At 42.4% G+C, this 24,356-nt stretch overlaps 1 protein-coding gene across 14 annotated transcripts in view; it reads right to left on the reverse strand.

Annotated features, from left to right (window-relative positions):
* The window catches only part of NTRK2 (neurotrophic receptor tyrosine kinase 2), a 445,567-nt gene that overhangs the window by 415,946 nt on the left and 5,265 nt on the right, over positions 1-24,356 (reverse strand). For all 14 annotated transcript variants that reach the window (XM_069229668.1, XM_069229708.1, XM_069229703.1 and 11 more), the window contains 2 exons: positions 8,454-8,528; positions 8,205-8,276 (listed from right to left, as the gene is read on the reverse strand). In XM_069229668.1, the coding sequence (XP_069085769.1) occupies positions 8,205-8,276; positions 8,454-8,528 (147 nt within the window). The remainder of the gene's footprint in view (positions 1-8,204; positions 8,277-8,453; positions 8,529-24,356) is intronic.

Consider the following 24,356-nt stretch of genomic DNA (forward strand, 5'->3'; position numbering starts at 1 on the left):
GTCCACGAGCCGGACAGAAAACAGCGAGCCTCGCATGTTTTCTGTACTTGGTCGATGCGCTCGAGGAGGGCTAGCCACCGGAAAAGGCATGACATGTGCATGCCTTTGACTAATGAAAGCAAGTGGATTTTAATAGGCAAGCCCACGAACCAATGCAAATCACTGACGTGATGTCGACAGGGCTCCGAGCCCTTTTCTAATAACTAAAGTGTCTCGCTGCGATACGCATGCGCAATCGCATGCAACGCAGGCTCGACCCTAAAAAGCACTTTTAAAAAATAAATTTTGCCATGAATTTGCAGCATTGCCGCAAATTTGCAGTATTTTTTATTTTTTTTTAAAGCAAGCGCAGTCTCCTGTGTTTGTTTTTTAAAGCCCCTGGGTAGGCCAGATCCTGGGGGCATATAAAAAAATAAGGAGGGTGCACATGGGGCCCCTTACCGGCCTTATTATTGTCAAAGGGACCACCACCTCCTGGGCTTATGATTTGTAAAATGCAGGGGGGCTGCCCAGCCCCCTGAGCCCCACAACCTCCCTGGGGCAAAATCTAGTATTAAGTGCAGGGGGGCGTTCTGTCCCCCTGCAGCCCCAGGGACTACCACCTCCCCTGTACTAAATTTAAATGAGATGGGGGGTCTGTTGCTGAACCCTTGCCCCGGGAACCACCACCTCAAAATTGAATGTTGGAGGGGGGCCATGCAGCCCCCCCTAGTGGAGCCATTGATGGCCCAGGGGACCACCACCCCCGCAAGGCCAGCTCATGCTATGTCCCGGGGTGCCCACCCATGGGACATAGCGGTTTGCTCTGATTTGGTGGCAACTTTTTAAATAAAGACGTTTTTTTCAATTGAGCCCATTTTCCTTAAAAGAAAACGGGGTGCATGTCAAGCAACAAAAATAAAAAGTTTCTTTTAATATTTTCAGAGTAGGCAGTGGTCCGTGGGACCACTACCTGTTCTGAATAAATATAATTACGCTTCCATTCACAAAGGGTAAGGGATCCCTGGGGACCCCTTCCTGTTTTCGAATGGGTTACCACCAACTGAAGTTGGTCATAACTGCATACAAAACCACAGAAATTCAGCAGTCATAGTTAGAGTTATTTCAAGAAACTAAAACTTGTGCCCTAAGGTAACTATAACTTGCACCATGAGTGGCAGGGGTTAGCCCAGCCAGGCCTTGCACCCAACCCCATATAACCACCCGACCTCACGTTGCGCACAGCCAGTCACTAAATGAGACATTGCGCTCAAAAAAAGGAAGGATGAAAACACCTCCATCAAGGTTTACAGACAACTTCTGTATGTGAAAATGCAGAGAAAAAACACTTGTTTTGCCTTTACCATGCACTAGAAATTTGGATGATTAGTACTTTACAGAAGTGGAGCTTCACCTGCTTTGTTTATATCTGTAAGTGCTTCCCACTGAGGTTTAATTTCTGTGAAATGAGCATCGTGCCATACTGAATCCTGCCATGCCTATTTATCCGAGATCTACTGTTTTGTGCAAAATGTCTACCCAACTGGGATACTTTCTACTGCCTAATTAGTAAGCGCTACCTCATTGGGTAAATGTATAGTGCATCTCCTATACTACATCTGCTTCAAAGATACCATGGTAATGTACCAGTGACCTTGTGTGTCTGTAACTTTGCCAATATTATTATTCCTCAAGCGTCTTCATCAGATAACTTTTCAGATCTGCAGTTCCATCTTTCATCTAGGGGACCGCTGAGGCAGCCTCAAGGCCACAAAGCCCCCTGTGGTCCGAGCTGGAAGCAGACATTGCTCCTGCAAGCAGGGAGTAGCTTTAAATAGCAGCTCCTTACTTGCGGGAGCATTGTTTTTGTCCCTTTCCCTGCACGTGTGTTAATGTGCATGGAAAGAGATGAAAACTCCTCTTTCAGCAAGGGGGAGCTGTTTGACAGTTCCCGCTGCTGGAAGCGGAGCAATGTTTGCTTTGGCTTAGTGGGAGCTGTTACACCTGGGAGATGGACCCCCACATATTTATTAAACATAGCCCCAGGGAGGTGGCATTCCTCAGGGCTCCTGAAACCCCCCCTCCTTTCCTTTCTCCAAAATGAACCTGGGACCTTGCCCACCCGGGTGCAACAAAACAGAGAAACGTGGGAGACTTTTTTTTTTAATTCAAAGTGGAATTTGCAGATCAGTGAGTTTTCACTGAGATTTATAAAAAGAAATACAAAAAAAATACTTTTAAGCTTTGGGATGGGGAGGTTGCAGGGGGACCCACTAACAAAGGATAGGGGTTTGGGTAAACGTACCCTGCCCTCTTTTCTTTATTTTACATTTCTTTCTGAGACTCGGTTGAAGCTGAGTCTCAAAATGGCTGCCAACACTTCTTGTTGAAGTTTTGGCAGCCAATCAGATCTCTGCATGAGATCGGGAGTATTTGGGAAGCCTTTGCACCACCAGATATACAAATTTGTTCTTCTGGTAATATTTTGAAAAGATTCACACTAAATAACAAAAAGTATTCTTTCTGGACCAAGAGTTACCTTACTGCCAAATTTGGTGTAATTCCTTACAAAAGTTCGGGCTGTAGTCATGTCTAAAATCTCTATAGGAATTAAAATGGGAAATGCACTTTTTTAACACCCTCTTTTTCTCAGTCCCCGCTTGATGGATCACCCTGAAACTTTCCATGCACAACAAGACTCCTGGGCACACTTTGTCTTGCAAAATTTTGTGATTATACGTCAAATGGTGGAAAAGATAAAGGCAAGTCAAAAAAACACTTCTTCAACTAAACCACAACGAGTACTAGGAATGAGCGGGTGCACCTTGCTTGTGTTCAGCAAAATTATTCAGTGTTCTGCCCCAAATCAGGCAGCAAACTCCAGGAGTTATGCACATACATTATTCTATTCTTATAGAAATGCTAAATGATTATTTTTAGAGAGTCATATTGCTCATTGTTACCGATAATTCAGTTCAATTTCCTTCAGTAGTTTTTAACATCATTGTAGCATTTAGGCATACACCAACTATATTCTGTCTTTTTCAAATAATTAGATAATAACAGATACATATTTTGGTTACAATCAAATCAATTAAATTTTACCAATTAAGTTGTGGTGAAATTAGGACTTCTAGACCAAGTGGCCGTAGAACACAACAGTTCCATTTAAATCTTTTGTAGTACATATATATAAACCAATTTGGAACATGTTGGCTTACCAGGAATCAGGGCACCTCTTATTTAGTGAATATGTATGTTGACACAAATATCAACCATTATGATAGTGAATTAAGGCTTACTCTAACCTCCTTTTGGGGGGAATAGACCTACCTCAAGAAACTCCTGACATGTAAAAGCCACAAATTATAAAATCATTTTGCAAAACCTGAGAGCCATCTCGTTCGAGTTATGGCATGTGATGTGTCATGGCTTAAATGCCAAATTTCAGTGGTTTGACAAGTTTGAAACTTTGGGACTCATTCACAGGAGGCTTGCGCTGCCGGAGGATCACCTTCGATGATGCTCCGGTGGCACAGGCCTCACAATCATATCTAGAGGGTGACACAAGGCAGTCTGTGTGTGGCTTTGCATGGCCTCATAGATATGGAATAGGACAAGGCAGAGCAAAGCGGTGCATTGCCTTACTCTATGCCAAAGAGGCACTCCATGGGTGTTGCAGTGGGTTTTCCCACACAACACACATGGGTTTTCACACATTCCCAGATTTACAAGAATCTGTAAATATGGGAATGCGCAAAAACAATAACTTTATTTCTCCTTCTTTTTTAACTCTTTCTATGTGTGCTGCATTCTGTAGCACACATAGAACTAGGAAAATGCCTCCATTGATTGTTTTTGTGCAGGAAGTTGTTTTTGCTCAAAATAATCATGCCAACAACGCAGATACCCTTGTACCATGATGCAAGGATGCCTGGATTGGCACTAGGCACCAATTTGTGCACCAGCGCAGGCATAAAAGACAGGATGCAGCAATTAATATGGTGCATGTTTGCCATTTCCTTTTCACGCAGGGCAGCTCAGCAAGAAGCCTTGTGGCACTGCCCTGCACCAAAAAGTAGTAAATGAGGCCCTTTGTTTCTCTTCAGTGAATGGACAGTAAAATCTGACGGCTCATTAGTTTTTTCCTCTCCTTCAAGAATTGTGTTTCTTCCATTTCTGGTCTGGCAGAATGTGGAAGAGCTTCTTGGGCTCATAATTGAAGTTGTAAAGTGTTTCTCATATCTCGTCCCTTAGTTTGGAGGTTGTCTCCTTTTAATTTGCAGGCTCACCGTGTGGAGTTTGGAAACCCTGATACCTTGTTTTACATTGATGGCAGCCTAGGAAATGTCAGGGGAGACAACCCTGTGAAAGATACCAGGGACACGATGGACACAATCAACATAGGAACTACAGTTCCATATTAGCTAGTTTCTCATATAAAGCTGAGTTGTTGGGCTCACAGCACCCTTCATTCCTACTGGGCCCTTTAATTTGATTGTGTTCTTTGAATAAATAAAGACTAATCTTCTTCATGATATCCTTTGCCATTTGTCTTGGGCCATCACCTATGCCTTGTATCTCAGTGCCAATTATGCTTTGGGTATTGGGTATGGGGAACTTCGTAAGGAGTATACCCTTCGGCAATGCCTTGAGTCCTGAGCCAAAGTGCCCAATACTCTCAGGCCACAGGTCATGAAATTCAGCCATGCCCTAAACTCAGCACAGGATGTGGCATTTGGCCACACATTGTCCTTAGTACACCACCAGAGATCCTTGGGCACAACCTGCGGTCGTGGTGATGTCTAGCAGGAGCTGAGTACACGGTAAGCCCTGCTCATGGAACTGTGTCTAATATTCTTTCCCTCAGTAACTATTGGACATGGCTTACAGGTATGGTTTGTGGACACTGGGCAGAGAGTGTGGCCTTCGGCCATGTTATTTGTATTGTTCTCCTGCTCATTGTAAATTCTGGGCACAAGGCATACCCTTCAGCCATGGACGGTGTGCACTACATCTTCGGGCAAGATAAAGTGGGTATGGACTACTGGCAGCAGTTTTTTTTATTCTTGGTTTCAAAGACTATTCTGTAAAGATTTAAATTAAAAAGGCAACATTACAGATGTCCAATAGCCCCCACTCCTTTATGAATCTGAATTTGACTTTCGAGGGTAAGTCTTAAGTGGTCACCTTTTGTTTTTGGAAAAGTTTGTGCACATTTATCATAGAAGATCAAACTTATAAGCATTCAAAAAATGATGGTCTATGGATGCACATACTACCACCTAGAACTGGGGTAGTGCAGGACCCTCTGATGTATCCTCAGCACTTGTACTGCATGTACTACTTCACTTGTATAGCACTTATTATCCCAATGTGGGGCACAGATAGCAAGCTAAACTGTGTAGGGTGAGTGGTTGGTTCTATCCTGTTGACCCTTTTCCTTTCAGAGACATGACCTGCAATCTTCCTTCTTCAGCCGTAGAAGCAGCTGAGCACCCCCAGCTACCACATTAAACGTGATTGCAATGTCTCAAACTGGCCTTGTTGAATCCTACGCAACTGGTCCCACCCTACTGACATCTCTCTTTTTTAATATTACCTGCAGTCTTCCCTTTATCAACATTAGAAAGTATGCTTAGCCCTGGCAACCAGAAAAATCAAACTACTTTCTACCACATTACAGCTGGGCACATTATTTCAAGCTAGCCTTGCTGCATCCGAGAGAATTGGTCCTATCTTGCTAACTCTTCCCATTATGTAGATATGACCTGCAATCTGCGGAATGTGAAAGGTGCTATTAGTAGACACAACATGAAGTACAGAGGCACATCAAAATATGCTCCAATCCATCACTAAATATGTAAAATGTCTCATTGTTAAGAGGAAGGAGTGTAATGTAATGGCTGCACAGAGTCAATAAAATCAGCGAGAATTAACACACTGACCATTCACGAACCACCCTATCTGCTCTGTGTGTCTCTCTTTTCTCTGCACAATGCCACAAATCCACATAAATGGATTCACATTTATACACACAGCATGGATGATAAGGTGATACACCGTTTCCTGGTAAAGGTAAGGTCTGTACTTCTCCCAGGCAGCTGTTGTAGGATGCGGGTCTTTGCTTTTCTTAAAATTCTTAGGATTGTGAGACATCTAGCCTTCACTCTTTTCCAAATAAATTGTAGAGTAAATACAACAAAACATAACATTTAAAATAAGGGTTTAGTTAGCCTTTTATAAGAACTGAAATATTCAGTTAGCTCCTTGCCTCTGAAGAGAGAGCACTAATGATTCTGCCCACAATGTGTCTCAATCTGAATTCCTCTGCACTATTTCTCTCTTGCTGCTGGTGTCAGATTTTGTCTAGTTCTTTATGTAGTATTCTATATTTGTGGTACAGCACTGGTACTATTGTTTAGTTTTAGAGCACCTTGATTTTTAGGTGTCTTCTGAAGGCTTGTGTAAATTTCATGGCTGTGATCTAGATGGGCAGGAATCATAGTACAATCTAGATTCATGTTGCAATGAGAGCATGGGCACAACTCTATTAAGGATATGGACAGTATATAATTCACTGAGCTTACAACCTGCCCACCACATACTGTTAGTTGTTTTCATTGTCACTTTCATTTGCAGTCTTTTGATTGCTTAGCTCCCATAGGCTTCCTTTCCTTTCTTGTGTTAGCTCCTCCCTGGAGCATGGATCAAGTACATGGATTCTTCCTCCTTAATAAATATGGCTCTGTGCTAGTTTCTCTCCCTTTGGATGAAGTACCACAGCAACTTTCATTGCTGCACCATGCTATACAATAATAATTCTGCAATGGTGTGTGAAACACAGCAGACAAGGCAGCAAAGAAATGACTGAAGCAGTTGTTGCAAGTTCGGGCCACCAGCCACAGGCTGCTCCTCCATTAGGGCAAAGGAGCGTCACCCCCCCTCCACCCGCCAGCAACGGCAGCTGCAAAACCTTTACAAGAAAATGATAATAAAGGGGTGGGGCCACGGGATTGACGAGCAGTGAGGGGGAGTGCACAGCAGTGCGCATGTATGTTTGGCCTGTCATCTTGGTCCGGCCAAACACAAATGTGCAGTAGACTCTCTCCAGCCCGGCAACTTAGTTGCCGGGCTGGAGAGAGAATGCACAGGCTCCCAGTCTGCCTGGAGTGCCCTGGCTGGGTGCTTTGAGTCAATCCTAATGCTACTCTGCTCTGAGCAGCGTCAGGATTGGCCACAACGTCAGGACTGGCCGCAGGGCAGGCTGGGAGCCTGTGTCTGCAGCAGAGAAGTGGATAGAGCAGTGCAATGGCGATCTAGGTATTTATTTTTGTTTGCATTAATTTAATTTTTATTCCCCCCCTCGCGCTCTGCCCCACCCCTTCCACGCGCTGCATGAAGGGACTGCCACCAGCACTCATTTTTGGTGACAGGCACTTATTATTCATCAGACTTTGGCCCAAAAAGAAAGGAAGAATAATATCAAAGAAGGAAAAAAGGAGGAAGAAAATACAGGCACATTGCGAAAGGAGGGATGAAAAGAAGATACAGGAGAGACATAAAGGGACAGTGAGTTTCTGGAGGTGAATTAAAAAGGCATGAGGTGGAATAAAGATAATATACTCTTGGTATTTGGCTCCCCGACATTCGATAGTGCCAGCCATGGGTTTCTGCACAAAATTTTGGGTCCTTACACTTATTCATTTACAAATTAAACAGAGGTATGGAAGTGGTTCTAAGCAGTGTTCAACTCTGCTTTTTTGAATTTGGGTTAACCAATGGGGAGTTTCAGGTTGGTTTCTCGTTTGATTACGATCTATGAACTGGCTGCATATTTTTTAAGTCTGTATTGCTCGATTAAAGTGGTCCTCGCCTGCAATTATGAGAGTATGGATGTGCATTAGATAATCTCAAGGACTTTGGGTGAAAACTGTTTTGTAGAATTTCTTGAAGGCAGAACACAACCCATTCTAGAGGAGTGTTTGAAATCCCCATGTAATCCTCAGGCAATTGGAGAAGATGCTATGATCCACTGCACTATCAGTTCTTCTGTGAAACCAGTGAAGTACCTTTACAATTAACTCTATGGGGTGGATGGATGCATGGATGACGGGTGGGTGGGAGGGTAGGTAGATAGATAGATAGATAGATAGATAGATAGATAGATAGATAGATAGATAGATAGATAGATAGATAGATAGATAGATCAAAAGTTGACTCACATGTAATGCAGTTTGGGAGATTTCTGGAATGCTCCACGAGACACAAACCTTAGACCTGAGTCCACCACCGTTCTGGAAAACAGACATGTATCACTGAGTTACTCATTGCAAGAGAACAGTGAGGCTTAATAAAGAATAATGAATAACACATTCTAATGTTCCTGCACCCGTCCAGCCTCCTTTAGTGGTCAGCAAACAGACACTGCATACAATACAGCAGACAGACTTCACATTTTGAAATCTACTCACAGGTTTTTTAGTGAGGTGTAATATCCAACGTCATTATCATTAATACTGGCCAATCGTCGCTGGTTTGCAATGTATCTAAAGTAAAAGAGACAAAAAAACAAGATGACGATAATCACTACAAATTTTCACCCCAAAAATAATCAATACACCATAATTATTTATCCTCTACTAGTGTGTTCAATGGCAAAATCCCAATTAACAATAGATGCCTCATTAATTGCACAAACTGTGGTTGTGAACATTTACAGAGGGCATTCATACCCAGTGGGGGGACAAACCGCTATCCTGGTTCATGAAACTGATATGCCCAGGTAACCTTCTGCAAATTATTTTGCACGTTGGGGTTATTTTATATTTGCAGCTTTCATTAAACCATGTCTTTATTACCGACCACGGACATATAAGAGGAGAATAATAACATTAATAGTGTAACCTAGAGGGCTGCATTTGTCAACATAAAAAAATGTGGCAACTTGAATGCACTTTTATTTTCAGTAAAATAAAAAAGAATAGCCTTTGTTATGGTCAAAATCAAGAACTAATCACAAAATGAAGAGGGCCAGATTACTATTGGTTTGCGTAGAGAGAATAGCATGCAAAGTCATGCAAAGATGTGCAAACTCTTACTAAGGTAATTACTTTGCAGTGCAAAAGTAAGCTCTGAAAAGATGCCGTTTTCTCAGGGCAAATGTGCTGTTTTGCATCATTTTGCATCAAGGAGGTGTTACTTGGTTGTAAATCAAATAGATAAACACAAGCCTCCAAAGTTTTTTACCCAAAGCCCTATCTACTAAGACGTCCTGACTGCTATTTGCATCACAAATAACACCACCTTGAAGCATGAACTACTAAGGAGGAATCTGTTCCATTCTCCAAACATTCCTCATATTGCATGTGTGCTGCACTATACACCACACCTACAACGCGTGGAATGTTTAAGATTTTTTGTAGGCATAGGATTTTGTATTGAAGGCTATGCTTCTTGTATAAATGCTATTTTAGAGAGCAAGCACACACCTCAGCACCATGGTGCAAAACTGCGCATGGCACTACGTAGTCTGTGCACCAGCATAGCGGCAGAGAGCAGCAGCAGGCCATATATCTGTCTCGCCAACACAGCGCATGTGTTCTGCTGAGAGTAGTGTTGTTTACAATTCAGTGGGCGTGTAACCTGCCAACAGCATGCCATTAGTTCTTTTCGGTGCCACTCTCATTTGCAATGTTTCCATTAGGTAGCTCCCATAGGCTTCCCTTCCTTTCTTGTGTTAGCTCCTCCATGGAGCATGGACCAAGTACGTGTGTTTTTCCACCCTAATAAATATGGTGCTGCGCTGCCTTCTGTCCCTTGCACAAAGCAGTGCAGCAACTTCGACTGCTGCGCTAAACAATAATAACTCTGCACCCGATTGTGGGAGACAACAGAGAAGACAGTAAACAAACGAGGGTGGTTGAAAACTGAGCTGCTTTGGTATTTTACACCAAACAGGATTACATACAAAGTACTATGGAAGGCCACAGGAAGTACAATTAAATATGTCATGAATTCAGTGCAACCCCTTACCCCGCCCCACTCCCACACTGTGTTCATGGAATACCTCCTTGTATTTTTCAAAAACTCCTTATGTATACATTTGTATGCAATGTCATACATATTGTTAGGAACCAATTATATTACTGCAGTTATTATAAGTGTGTATTCATTATATATTCTGTGAGACTGAGGGAAAAGGAGATGAATTTTACTATCGCACCGTTAACAGTAAATGTCAAGAAAACTTTTAAGGCCTTACAGACATTTGTAAAACAGGCACGGTGGCGAAAGGGGCCCCGCATCTGCGCGTGCCTGTTTTAACTTGTCTTTGAACCCTGTCTCCAGGTCAGCTGTTTCCAGTTCAGGGACAAGGAGTGCACGTTCGTTTTTCCCCCTGAATAAGGGATTTATCAGATTTCTAACCACAGCCGTCTCGCGAGGGCTGATAACGGGACGCCTTCCTATCAGGATGAAATATGGATTCCTATCCCAGCCTGCTCCGCCTGGAGCACCCTCCTGTCGTCAGACCGCACGTTAGAGTCCCCGGCACCCCAGACCTCGCCTTTAAATCACTCATTCATTCCATAAGCGAGACCCTCCTCAGTCCCCACCTCCCCCCCTCCCCCCTCACTGCTCTGAAGACAGGCCCAATTGTGGGATAACACTAAAAATGTTGAGGAATTCTTGCACCTGACAACCAGACGTACACAAATGGTTTTCGAATGGGGTCCTGTGTGTCCATAGGAGAAGGGGGTTGGTTACCTTCAAACCACGAAGAGACAGCAGACCCTTTCTGCGAAAAAGCCACAGAGCAAGGTCCGATTACAATGTCATTTTTATGTGAGTCTGACTCTGTGGAGTAACACAAGCTGACGCTCCCGCCCCTCCCCCCACCATGCAAAACATAATGTGGGGCCTGATAATCCCAAATCTTTCGGACATTGCCTGGCCTTGGGCCCCAGCTGGGCGGGCCCCTTGAACGGTTGGTGGCCCTTAGGGTTGGGCCCCCCTGCGAGGTAGGGGCTACAGGGGCCAATGTGATGGCCCTGGCCTGGCATAAAGGCACAAATGGCCTCCCGTCCCGTCCTACTCCTCACTCCTGGCCTTCTACCCCTCCTTTCCTTCGTAAACACAGTACTCGTCCCGCCCTGCTCTCACCTGTGCACGCTCATGCGAAGCTTACCTCTTCCACACCTACCTCTTTGTTCCTCCATCTTTTCTTTCAGCTCCCCTTCCCACTCCTCTCCTGTCATTCCAGCTCACTTAGCATTCCTAACTCCCACCCCTCTCCTCAGCTCTTTCTAATCCTGTAAGTCACTACTCTGCGCGCTGCCTTCAGTGACCCCGCCGCTCCGTCACCCCCTTTCATCTCCTTGAACGCCATGTAAACGAACAAAGTCGGAACGTCCAGGACATATCAGCCTAGAGACCTGACTACCTTCTCATTGCAGACGCAGAGCTCGCATAAACGCAGCTCAGCAACGATGCAGCATCAACACTAGTCAAAGACTCGCCCCAGCTGTGGAGCAAGGATCACAAATCGTCCAGTAAGATCGGAGGAGAGTTAGCCACTGCCTTCAAAAACTCTGCACCGATCAAAAGCATTCAACATATCTCTGCTTCACGGTGCCCTTGCCATATTCTCCCCATCCCTAAGTTTTAAGTCCTCGCCCATACTAGTTTACAGATCGCCTGAATACTGCCTTACACTTTCTAATGGCTTTCTGGACTCTCTCTTTGAAATGACAATAAAACATATCATACCGTGTCCTAGGAGCCTTAGGTACCTGATTCAAAAAAATTGAACTTAATCTGGCTAAATTCTTCTCTCTAACCTTGAATTGCTTTGCCTAGATTAACTGATCTCCAAACTTACTTATACAGGATGGAATACACATTGGGCCCGATTCCCAAAGGACGTCCGCACTAATGGCAAAGCCTTCACAGTTAGGACAGGGGGCCCACACTCCTGGCGCAGCCTTTAATATGGATAAATGCAGTATGTAGGTCCCGCCACAAGTGTGGGGTCCGGTCATGAATTCGAGGACACTGCCATGCGGGTGGAGGCCCTTTGTGAATCAGACCCTGAGTCCCTTTTTGTAGCCTTATTAACATGACCAGAAATCATCCAGTCACCTGGACAGGTCATCGTGTCATTTATTTCATCCTCACCGTTATGCTGTCACTGATGACTATATTCCCCATAAACCCGAAAAATGTGTTAGACTTTTGGAAGTAACACTCTGTACTACCTACCTTTCAATCTTATTTGTTTTTGCTGAATTTATTGGGCCATCATGTAACAAGCCAACAATAATAATCCACAATCCAGAAAGTCAATTTATGGAGATGTCTGCCGCTGACAAGCTAATCCATTGAATACCTTCTGAACCACTTACCACAGTCAACACATGTTGACACTGACTTAGGATCACTAAAAACTAAAAAGGAGATTCCTGGAAAGAAACTGGAAGAAAACATGCAACCATGACAACTACGTTTCCCTCTAGAGCCTCTCCACAATCAATAAATCCACTTTTTTAAAAAGAAAAAAAAAAGAAAAATACCCCATTACTCTTGCTGTATCTAAAAAAATATTTGTTAAGCTCCGAACTCTGGGAATGCATTGTTACCAGAGTGACTCACTCTGAAGAACTATACAGCCCCTGGGCAACTCAATTAATTCTGAAAGACATACAAATGCAAACATTTCTCGACCCAAAACCAAGGAGAATAACCTAATGAATGCAGTGTCACTTATGACATCTCACCCAGTCAACAGTTTAGCTTACTGTCCTTCATCCCCTCTCTTCCAATGATTTTTCCAACTTCATCATGTCTTGTGGCTCAGAGGCTTAACCAGCAGTTTAATGCACACCCTACATACTGAAGAACAATCCTTTTAAATTCAGCCATGCCAACCAGAGCCAAAACTAACACTCCTTGTCATCTGGATAATTTCTAAGTGAACCTGCCATATTATTCTGATCATGTTATAGAGGCCACCGTGATTGACAAATGGGACAACATAAAGGCTGTACTGACTCAAACAAAGTGGTAATTTTGTTACTAGTCCTCTGTACTGCACTTACACTGACATCTTTTCTCGGTTTCAGTTCCCACAACATATCACTTCCTTCATTCACTTTGTTGCTGTTCTCTTCTTTCTGCGGCATGAGTCAAGGTTCCTCCATCTTCCCTCAAATCTTAAAGGCGTACTTCAGCCCTCTTCCATGCCCAATCTCCTCCTCAAACCACAACTGCTATAATTGCATTGATGATACGCACCACATAAACCTACAAAATCCAATAGATCTAAACTCCTGTCCCATCAGCCAAAGCTTCCAAATGGTTGACCACTGGATTCTAACATTCTTAAAATAAACTCATCAAAGACTGAGATACTTACATGTGAGAAAGGGACTATTTGCCCCTTTGTCCTCTTGACTACAAGAGTTAGGTCCACCCACAAACTTTTCAACACAAGTAAGGCACTTGAGAATGATTATGGACTTCACATCCTCCCTGTAGCAAAAGTGATTCAAATTATCAAAGGGAAAATAATTTTCTATATCATGTGACCCATATGTTGAATGTTCAAGTACCTAGATATCCCTCAAAGAGAACAGACCGCCATCACCTTCTGAGCTTTCATGACCTAAGTAAGCCAATCGACTTTAACTTGGAGCCCCTCTCTACTTGCTGTGCCGGCTCCAGAAAACCGAGAAAACAGCTATCAGGCAACTCTTTAATATACATATCCAAAGCCACATCTCACCAGCCCCACAATCATTCTAGTTGCCTGTGGCCTTTAAAGCAATGGAATTGTAGACCGTGCCCAGCACAGGACTGGACAGCTCTTCCTTCAGCATAAACTGTGCACCAACTGCTAATGCAAAATACTAAATTCTAGGTGCGGCCCACTCTTGCCCAATCCTTCCTTCATGAAGGTCTTTCTCCTTTGAGAGTGTCAAGCTCTACAATTTGAATACTTGACAACCACCTTGAATTCAGGAGAGCCTTAAAACATTGTTACCTTCATTCACTTAATTTGATCATATGGAGTACAGCTAAATGAGACGTTAGGTAGTCACATTCCTCACCTGCATCTATACTCACGTTTTTCTACAGCAACTCATGCTGAACCAGAGACACAAGTTCCCCACACAGTCTGGAGCATGCCTGTGATCCAAACATACCACACACAATGTGTTCCTTGTCGGTCAAACTACTACCCAAACTGTTTCAATCATGAACTCCACAAAGGCCTCCCAGACATCTTCTGAGACCCAGAGTGCTCTATAGCGTCATCAGGGGTATAGAATGCTATATACGTTCCCTGATGCACTGTTATACTTAAGAAGAACAGTTTAATAGTAACATATATCATATAGCAGCATCACAGTCCACGCTGATACCCTCTAGACCGGGGATTTCTCCGGAATATACATGTAATCTTTGATTTAATAACTCAGTTTGTTGCAGAGATCTGTGCTCATCATATCAACAAAGAATGGGATTCTCTTACCTGCAGGACCCAAACTCCAAAATCATTTTACCTATAAGTACTCACTCCGCAGCTATAGTGTTAATGAAACGCTGCTCAAATTTATAATTAGCCATTATAAAATTAGAAATGGTAATATATTTAGCATGCCGATATGAGCACTCCAGTCCAAGTACAGACATTAACATGGCAACTGGAGTTATGATTCATAATGCCAACACTATGCACTATAATACACCTTCATGCTGTTTATTTTTTTTTAGCTCAAGAAAGTATTATCCTAAATTAGAGCCCATGTGAACCAAAAGGCCATAGAAAGCCCCTCCCAAGGCCCCCACACACATACTGCATGGAGCCTTTAAGGATGATTCAAAGCATTTGTAATTTTCTTGATCTGAATGTAAATAAAAAAATCCCCTGCTTAGTTACCTGTAAACAATTTCACCAAATTAACAATATTCAAGTCAAATCTTTATTCGACGAGCCACGCCATCAAAAATCAAAAAGAAACAAAGATATACATGCACTAAGCAATAATCTACAAGAAGGAATGAAAATTATTTCAAATTTCGAACCTATCAAAAAAAAATTGCAGGCCCATAGAGGTTTCGGAGAGGGGTAACGTATCGTCAGCAAACATCAAGGAAGGGACCCTTATGATTGCCCTGTGTGGTGCGTCAGACTCGCAGTGGTCTACATACTTTACCAGATTATTTACAAACAGTGAATATAAACATATTAACAAAATTAATTTATGAATTTCACAGGATCCAAATATTATTTTAGGTTTTGCCACTATAGACCCAGGCACACTACTTAAGTTTTTGATAACTTGATTATGATGTTCGTCATCTTAGCACCAGTAGCAAATATGGATGTCTGAGAGCCAAAATCAACAAACAACAAATGCTCCATCATATTTCCATCCAGTCACTTTTGAGATACAACTGAAGATCAGCCAAAGAAAAGAGAAAGTAATAACTGGATTAACAAACAACCCTGTATCAAGCCATTACAGGTAGAAACCAGTCAAGGAACCACCTCTTGTGCTCTTCATCTAAACTCTGGTGGCAGCGCCAAGACAAATAGCACTAACAAGTCATGATCTTTTCCCAATCTACAAGCATTTTCCACAAGATTTTATTATAGGTTAAAGATGTGAATAGCGCTGCGCTAGGCTACTACCCGCTATCTCAGTAACCCAATAAACAGATATGTTGCAAGGAAGCATATATACACTTCAGCGGAGAGCCATTATCAACTAGCTACATAATCATTAACCCACACACCCTCACTCTTTATACTTTTATTTTATTGAAAAACAAATTAGAGACACCTCTGAGATGACATAATTAAATGGAACTATCAGTCAGTTATTTTGCTCCGAAAGATCATCTTATGATGGAACTACTATCACAGCAGTTTATGGAGGAAAAAAGACACATCAACACAATTTATCATGTTTTGACTATGAGACCAACTTGGAAATGTCTTATTTTTTTAACCTGCTAATCACTTTTCCTGTTACTTTCCTCAAATGAGCCCTGAAAAAGCAGTTTATGAGCCGCAAAACATGTGAGGTCTGTGACAATATCAGAATATGAGGAACTATTCTTTGGACCTGTACTTTGTTTTAAAATGTTATATAAAAGTTAACACTGAAATGTACTTGTATTACAAGTAAAAGGGTTTTTGAAAGAGGATTTTAAAAGAAAATTGTTTTTCAATAAAAATAAAATGAGAAAATATGTAGCTAATTGGTAATGGCTCCCTTCTGATGTGTATGTATATTTCCCACAGGAAAGTTTGATCAGCCTTAGTGAAGCACTTTTCAATTTGCAAAGCAAAAATACCAACCCTTACAGTATTCCCTTTGACCCACCTAACTAAATTTCCTGGCACCATGATTGGCAGCAAGTATCAATCACTAAATGTACCTGTATGGAAGGTATTAGGCCTTTTTGTAACCAATATTTATAGTGAAGTTAAAATTATTTTGGGTTGCAGTTTATTAAGAATGTCAGCTGGCATGTTGCTGTTTCATCCTTCTTTGTTATATATTGGGACGCTCGTGGATTCTTTTTACTTATATCTTATTGTGAGGCCCTTTAAATATTTTTAGAGAAGGGGACCACACAGTACATCAAATTATAAAGATGAATTTAGAAGACCATCCAGCCGTGGCCCTTGGCTTGTCTGAGTTTGAGAGAAAGGACCTAGACATGCTTCGGGAACAGAAGCAGGTGGATTAACTGTGACTGCACTCAACACAGAATTCTTAAACTCTGCTCCAATATGATTTGAAATAATGACTTTCCAGACATTTTCGGGTACCAGATTATATCTTGTGAATGTTTAACACCACACCAACTACATATCAGTGCCAAACGTCCTGATTACTTCTTCTGTACTGTAGCATCCTGTAAGACACACCATAAAGATGTCTGGTACTCTGTTTATAATCTCTTGTTGTCAATAAGAATCCTCCCAATAGTTAGATGTGCTTCATAGAGGTTGTAGCTATCTCATAATTGAAACACTTCACTTCGTTGACATCGATTAGCCTTTTTGCATGAAATTAATTAGAATCAACAAGTTTATTTTTCTATCCACCCGCTTATCATTGGTGCTCTGTTTGCTGCCTTTATATTTGAAACAGTAGATTCTTGTAGAGTCGGGATTCTCAAGAATACACCCCATACTTCAATTTGCACCTAGTTCTATTTTCCCTTCTAAAGTCATAGCACATGTCCAGTAACAGTTTAGTCTTAGTCTTCTATTTGAAAGCTTCAACTATTACTAGAATATCTTTCTAATTCCTAATCAGAGATTCAGAGATTGCACAGCAATCAATCACATATTTAATTTCTCCTTTAACAAAGGTATTAATATTCATGTTAGTTTTCAGAAATCTACCATTCAGTCATTACATTGTATACTGGATAAACATTTCAGATACTTTGACACAACTGTGTTAAGGTTTATATCAGCCACAATACAATTTGTTCATTTCTATCACTTAATTAATTTCCTATTTCATGAGTTTTATACGGTAAAGATTGATTCAAGTATTTCAGTGCGCTAATTCATATCTATATATTCATTTTTTTAAAGTTTCCAAGGTATCTGCAACCATACAAGGGAATCTCTTGATCTAACAATTGATAACAAACACATCTGTAAATTTGATGTTTTCTAATGGCTGAGTGTTCACCACCACTTACTTCGAGGAAGTATACAACAAACCTGCCAACACTCGTGTTTATCTTGATACCACAAGCATTCTTCCTAGTGGCCATACCTGATAGTATAAGCGCATTATTAGAAAGTGAAGAACAACAAAATGTTCACTGTGAACAACTTCCAAAGCCCTAGTCTCTTGGACACAATTGATCTTGTGTCCTTGGAAACAATCAACAAATTCGACACCCTCAAATGTCTCATGAAGACCAACTACATTTCATATCAGGATGGCAGTAACACATCTGTTCAATCTTGGTTTTCTCTGCCACCTGCTTGTCAGTGGATACCTCACAGGCTATGATAAGCCTCCTTCAGTCATTTGTAATGTCTGAAAATAATAAGCAGATCACTCTTGAATGATGCAATGTTAGGCTTAGAAAACCTCAATACCTTTAATTAATGACAGGCCAGAGAGAGCTAAAGTTGATCCAATGAAATCTCAGAAGCATTGCTAGTGAAAAAGCTCCTTAAAAGTAAATAAAGTAAATAACTGCCTGCTGCTACACAAAAAACTATATGCAAGCTATTATCACTGTCAACACCACATACTATGTCAGTGAGGAACACAGAAAGCTCATTGAAGGAATTGCTTAAAATACGTGGGTGCCTTGAACATCCAATCGGGCCTACAATTTAGGCTTAGTTAAACAGTTATGGTTCTATAATACGTTAAATATTTTTCATGACAAAAGTAGCAAAATTCTGAAGTCTGTTATAAGTTCCTCTCACAATATTTTCACTCCTGGTTGTCACTACGAGCTGTCACTGCATTCAGTACTCAAGCCCAACGTGCTCTGATGCCCAATTCCCGAACTCCTGGTCAGTTCTAAAGTGCTGGGCAGTTTCTGCAGAAAGCCATTCTGAAAGTTGTGTCAATTTGTTACTTTCCGTAGAGACTGTGCAGCACAGGCCTGCCAGAGCCCGACGCCCTATTCCTGGGTAATAGTGGTCTTTGTGAATTTTAATCAATAAAGTATGGAATATTTACCAGTTGGTCCATAAATGAAGCACGTTTTGAGCAGAAGCGATTGTAAAAACTATGGAGCCACTTGTGGCACGTAGATGAATGTTGTGATTTGGTCTGGTGCATTGTGTTCTGTAATGCATTCTTATGTGCAGGGCATTTAAATATAATTTGTGGTTCTAGCTAATCCAGTCACGTGTGCTTGTCTAGGTAAGTGGTGTAATGTTGCAGAATGAAGAAAGAAAAAAAGAAGGATCGAAGGCAAGAAAGAAAGAAAACCTTTCTTTTAATAGCGCTTTGTTTTCACGTGTGTCAGCTCGGTTTGGTCAACTCAAGTGAACCAAGGCAGTATTGGTTACAAACGGATTTGAGACATCAGTGTCTGAATTTGTCAGCCATGGTGCTTACGTCACACACTGTACGATGTGTATCCTGATTTTTATATCCAATCAGTTCTCACATCTCCAACAGCACAAACCTGAGCCTGGCTCGTGGGTGTGAATACGAGGTTTTCAGTCACCTCGTGGCGCAGGCACGGTTGACTGTTCCTGGTAAAACCAGGGCTGGCTCCGGCACTGTCTCCGGAAGCGAGTTACGTGTGTTCTGCATTGCTTTTGCAAAGCAGCTATGCTTTTTTTAAGATGAACATGCACATTTAATGTGTGTGCCTTTGTTCCCGATTTCTTCGCTACGGAAATATTTTGGAATCGGAGATTGAAGGAGGGGAAAGGAACGAAGGAAGGAAGCAGAAAGAAAGCAAGAAACATAAAGGAAACGCTGTCAGAGCGAAAGTAAGAAACAGAAAAGTAAAAGAAAGTAACAAGCAATGAATAAAAGAACGTCAGGAAAAAAAGAAAATTAGACGGCAGGGCTGAAAAAGACAGCAATAAATAAAAAGAGCTAAACCGGTAAACAAAAGTACTGACTATTTAAAGATGCATTATGCGCGAACTGAAAAAACAACTAGGTAAATAAACACATCAATGCAAATATCTGATTACTTTTCTCAAACATAATTATAAACAAGATATCACAGATCCTCTGATAATTTTATGTCTTCTGGCCACTCTACTCAACCAAAATCCAGTCACAAGAATTTCGGGAGCATTTAAGCTTAGAAGACTTCTCAATTATTTTGGAGTTTCGAATTTGTGGTGATTCAACCCCGTATCGGGCTTCTGAAAATATGTTTAGTGTGTTTGAGAAGACAAACTTGGAGCTCAAAAACCCCTTGAAAAAGTTTGTGGGCTGACCCCAAATCAAGCCACCTAAAGTCCAAAACTCATGATGTTTTGAGGTAACTCAAGGTGATTTGAGGTTGACCAACCTACTACACTCCTAAGGTGAATAATCGTCTAATCATTTGAAACTCACTCAAAGATACGACTGGTCTCACGGTTTAAAAAAAAAACATTTGGCCAACACCGAGTTCTGTGTCAATAACAGGCAGCAATCTTTGTTGACCTGTGGTGTCCCCGGGGTTCAACAATGTCATCAATGATGTTGACTCTTTACATGGAAACTCTGAGGATCCTGCTTGCTATTCACAACAACTCCACACACCAACATTCTGAGGACCCTGAACTCCACCTCAAAGCATCTCTGTATGACAACTTTCGTATACTAACAACATGTCTTAATGCCACTCAGACATAGATGCCTGATGTGTAACTGAAGTGAAGTCCATAAAAAGTAAGAGCGTCCTTATCCCCTTGCTCTGCCCCAGATCCAAATCTTGCTAACTTAAATGGCCATGGATAGATTTTCTGGTCCCTTACAGATTGTACAACGTCAATCGGCTTCAACATAGATTGTAGCCTGTCCTTCTAAAGTTGTGTGCAGGAAACATCTCAAACCACCTAGGATCAAATAAATCTCCCCAGAAAGGCCAAGCACTGTCAGCCAATCACCAACCTCCAAAGCTACCAACCTTTGATTCACTATCCGAACTCTAGTGCCAACATACATTCACAATGAAAATTAGCTGCTGGTCTCTACAGCTCCACCTCTCTGCCCGCGATTCCAACCCACCTTGTTACCGACCTCAGGAAATATAATTGCATAACTTTAACGATGTGAGAATTTAATTTGCTAAACTCCACATCCCAAATCCAGGCCACAAATGTTTGCACACCCAGAAAATACACCTGAAAAAGGTAATCAGGCAAGAGAAATCCAGTGATGCCCAACACTCTTGAACTTGTTCCCCTAGGTTCGGTGACTGACTCCTCCGTCCAGCAATTGACAAATTACATTTTTGTGGCAATGCTTGCCTCTTCGCAGCTTACTCAGGGGCGTAGCCTCATGTCGGTGTTTGGGTTGGTGCACCTCCCTCATAACTGCATTTTGGGGCAAATATTTGGGTACAGATACTTTCAGTAAGGTAGGATGAGATGTTTGTCGGATTTGACAAGGGATTTTTACATACAAACAGACAAAAATGCACACACTCTCTCCTCTGATTTGAAAGTCTTTATAAATGTTGGTTATTTTCCAAAATATTGTCTTTTGTCACACTTAGCACTGCTAACAATCAGCATCTCTCTCCCTTTCCACTGTCCCTTAGGCCCCTCTCATGCACCCTGCTTGTCGTACAATGTATTTTAACATATTGTGCCAGTGTGATTGTTGGAAAATCTGAAGCTCATCCCCTCCCCTGGTCTTACTGACCAAGCTACACCCCTGAGCTTTCAGTGGGATACCCTAGACCCACAGGCACCGCATTTATGGCCTCCAAGTTCAGACATCTCTGGGATTCATAAATACCGATGCTACATAGACCACCTTGTTGTCCAGCAATTCAGAGTAACTGAGGTTATCTTGAAGTGCTATAGAGAGATGTGGATATCTTATTCCACGCACAGCAGGGTGTCTGGAACAACATGTTTTTATTACTGCAGCAAGATACATATATGATGCTAGCAAAAAAGTGTGCTATACCACAGTTTTATAACATGTGGTGTGGGTTGCATCTTCCCAGTTCAACATTCATAACGTGTAGTCCCTTTTAAAGAGTGAACATAAAATGCCCTGCCTCTGCATTGCATCCATACAAAAAACACATTGTTGTACAGAATCCTCCAGTTCAAGGGACCTTCTATTCTACCACCCACATCAAAACATGTTTTTAATGCATGAAGCCAGTTAGTGTAGCATGCAGTTTAATCTATTATTATTTTATATATTTAATATATATATATATATTTATATATTTTATATATTTAAAGTTTCATAAAACGAAGGTGACAGAACAATATACAAAGAACGAACAGGGTTAAGGATTAGAAGTGAAATAGCAGAAAACAATCTCCCTAGAGGAAGATGAAATACACAGAGATCAGAAACAAATATCCATTTTCTAAAGCAGAAAACGCACAGTTATAAAACTGTCCCAATAACTATAGCGCATCTCCTTCCTTTGCAAGTAGACATGGATATTAATGAAGTGCTAAAGAACAGCGCATCACGCAGGGAAACAAGACAAAGCAACACAACGGATTGTGCTGGAGGTGAGAAGGCAGTAAGGCCGCGGCCACCTTAAGGGAACCTAAAAGGATGCACAAGTCAGGAGAGACCCTGGCCCACGAGGCTGACTCCTTCATATAAGGAGCTGTGGGCAAGGCCCAGGCAGGAGCAGCCACGCTATAGTGATAAAAGTTTATGTAGCACACCTCTGTGATTTAAGCGCTATACAAAAGGTCAGGCTGATACTAGGAGCTATAAATAACGTGTACCGAATTTAAGGGTAGTTATTTTACCGACTTCTGGAGGATGGAGGGCTGAGTCAGCCATGACATAGTGTAACTCATGATCTCAAATTTGTGTGTGAAAAGCACTCAATGGACTGAGCGGCCAGGCATTCTAGGAATACCAGATACAGCAGGTGCAGTTGACACAAATGAAATAAGTGGTGCGACGACCCCAGGACATCATTTAGGGGTCGCAAGGGGTCGCAGCTGTGACCCCTGGCATGCCCTCTGTGACCCCTGGCCTCAGAGGTAGCAAATTCAGTGCTAGTAACACAGGGGAAGCTCAGATGGCAGCTCCTTCTTATGGACCTCAGTTGGGACTCAGCTCTTTGTTTTCTATTAATTTTTATTACACTAATAGTAAATAATAGCGTATTAGTCACTATTAGTTTAATACAAAAAGGGTACAATTAGCTCGGAATATACCCTTCCATGGCATCTGAGGTAAGTAAAAAATGCTTTTAAATGTATGTTGTGTGCGTGCTCGCAGGTGAGTGTGTGTTTATGTGAGAGTGTGCGTGTGTGTGTTTGTGTATATATGTAGGTATGCATGTGTGAGTGAAAGCGGAGGTCCAATGGTACCTGATGTCACTTCCGCTACCCCTGCATTTTGGTGAACCGATGTCCATGCCCGGCGCCCACATCTAAACAAGGGCCAGTACAGGCCGGGTGACATTTTGATCTCAGACCGCCTTATTTTATAGGGCGGATGAGTAAGTGACCCAGTAAGTGATTTTTAAGCAGGAAATGACATCATGTCACTGAAAGTATTAGCTGCGAGATATTTCAGTGCTGTACAGTGAATGTAAAAGAGTTACGTCATGAACTCATGTGGGCAAAGTTACAGTGATTTATTTTAATGTTCCGGTAGTCCAAACTACTGTATGAACAGCAGACTGCTGTACTCCCTTTGTGGATGTTTCGGTTGTCGCGACTAGAGAGTGTTGTCACCAAGCGCTGCCAGCCTCGTGACTGGATCCGCGGGGCCTCTGCTCTCTGTTCTCCAGGCTACAGCAGCAGGCCCAACGTCGAAGCCTTTTAGAAGGCATTGCCTTAAAAGGGCGCACCCTCCGTTTAAATAACCCCCAACCCCCAGCAGGGAAACGCATCTAACTTCCTATACCCCTGGCAGAGAGGCACATCCCTCTGAAACCGCCTGCAGTGAGGTTCTGGACCCCCTGTAAACAGTGCTTTAAATGGCCCTGTACTGTCTGGTACGAGTACAGGCACTCTTTTTATTTTTTGAGGGAGAGTACCTGAACTTTTTGGGAATACGTAATACTGTTAATTAGAGAGTACCTGCACTTCTCAGAAACAACCACTGCGTTTCTATTTTTCCATTTTAAGCACTGCCTCTAGATAGGTAAAATCTCACTGAAACGCCCAATGCTCTCTGTGCAAGGAAGCGCACCTCTCTAAAGCGGTGAGGCACATCCTGAAACCCCCTGTAGTGAGGTACGTCTCTCTGACCCCCGTCCCCCGCAGTGAGGCATCTATCTCTGAGACCTCCTGGCCTGAAGCGCAGCTCCCTCTAGTCCTATCGTGTCGAGGCGCATCTCACTGGAAGCTCCTCGGCTACAGCCAAAGCCAGGGCTCCACAGCCTACACACCTGCTGTGATAATGGGAGACCCGATCCCCTCCCACGCCGACACCTCTTTCGTAATTCACCCTCTTCCTATAAAACAGGGCTCTCATCTGCCCCCCGGGGTGAGGTCCAACCAAAGGCAGCGCCGTTAAAGTAGCGCCCTCTGGCGGTTCCACTGAGGAGTACGCAGGGGACTTCCCCGGCCCTCCGCCCCTCCCCCCACCGCAGCCCCAACTTTCTGGTGTGCATCATCTATGTGTGAGACATTTCTCGTGCAAAATTATTATTTATTTGTAGTCTTTTATAGCGCCAACTCGCCCGAA

This window comes from Pleurodeles waltl, chromosome 1_1 (genome assembly GCF_031143425.1).
Source record: "Pleurodeles waltl isolate 20211129_DDA chromosome 1_1, aPleWal1.hap1.20221129, whole genome shotgun sequence".
Lineage (NCBI taxonomy): Eukaryota > Metazoa > Chordata > Amphibia > Caudata > Salamandridae > Pleurodeles > Pleurodeles waltl.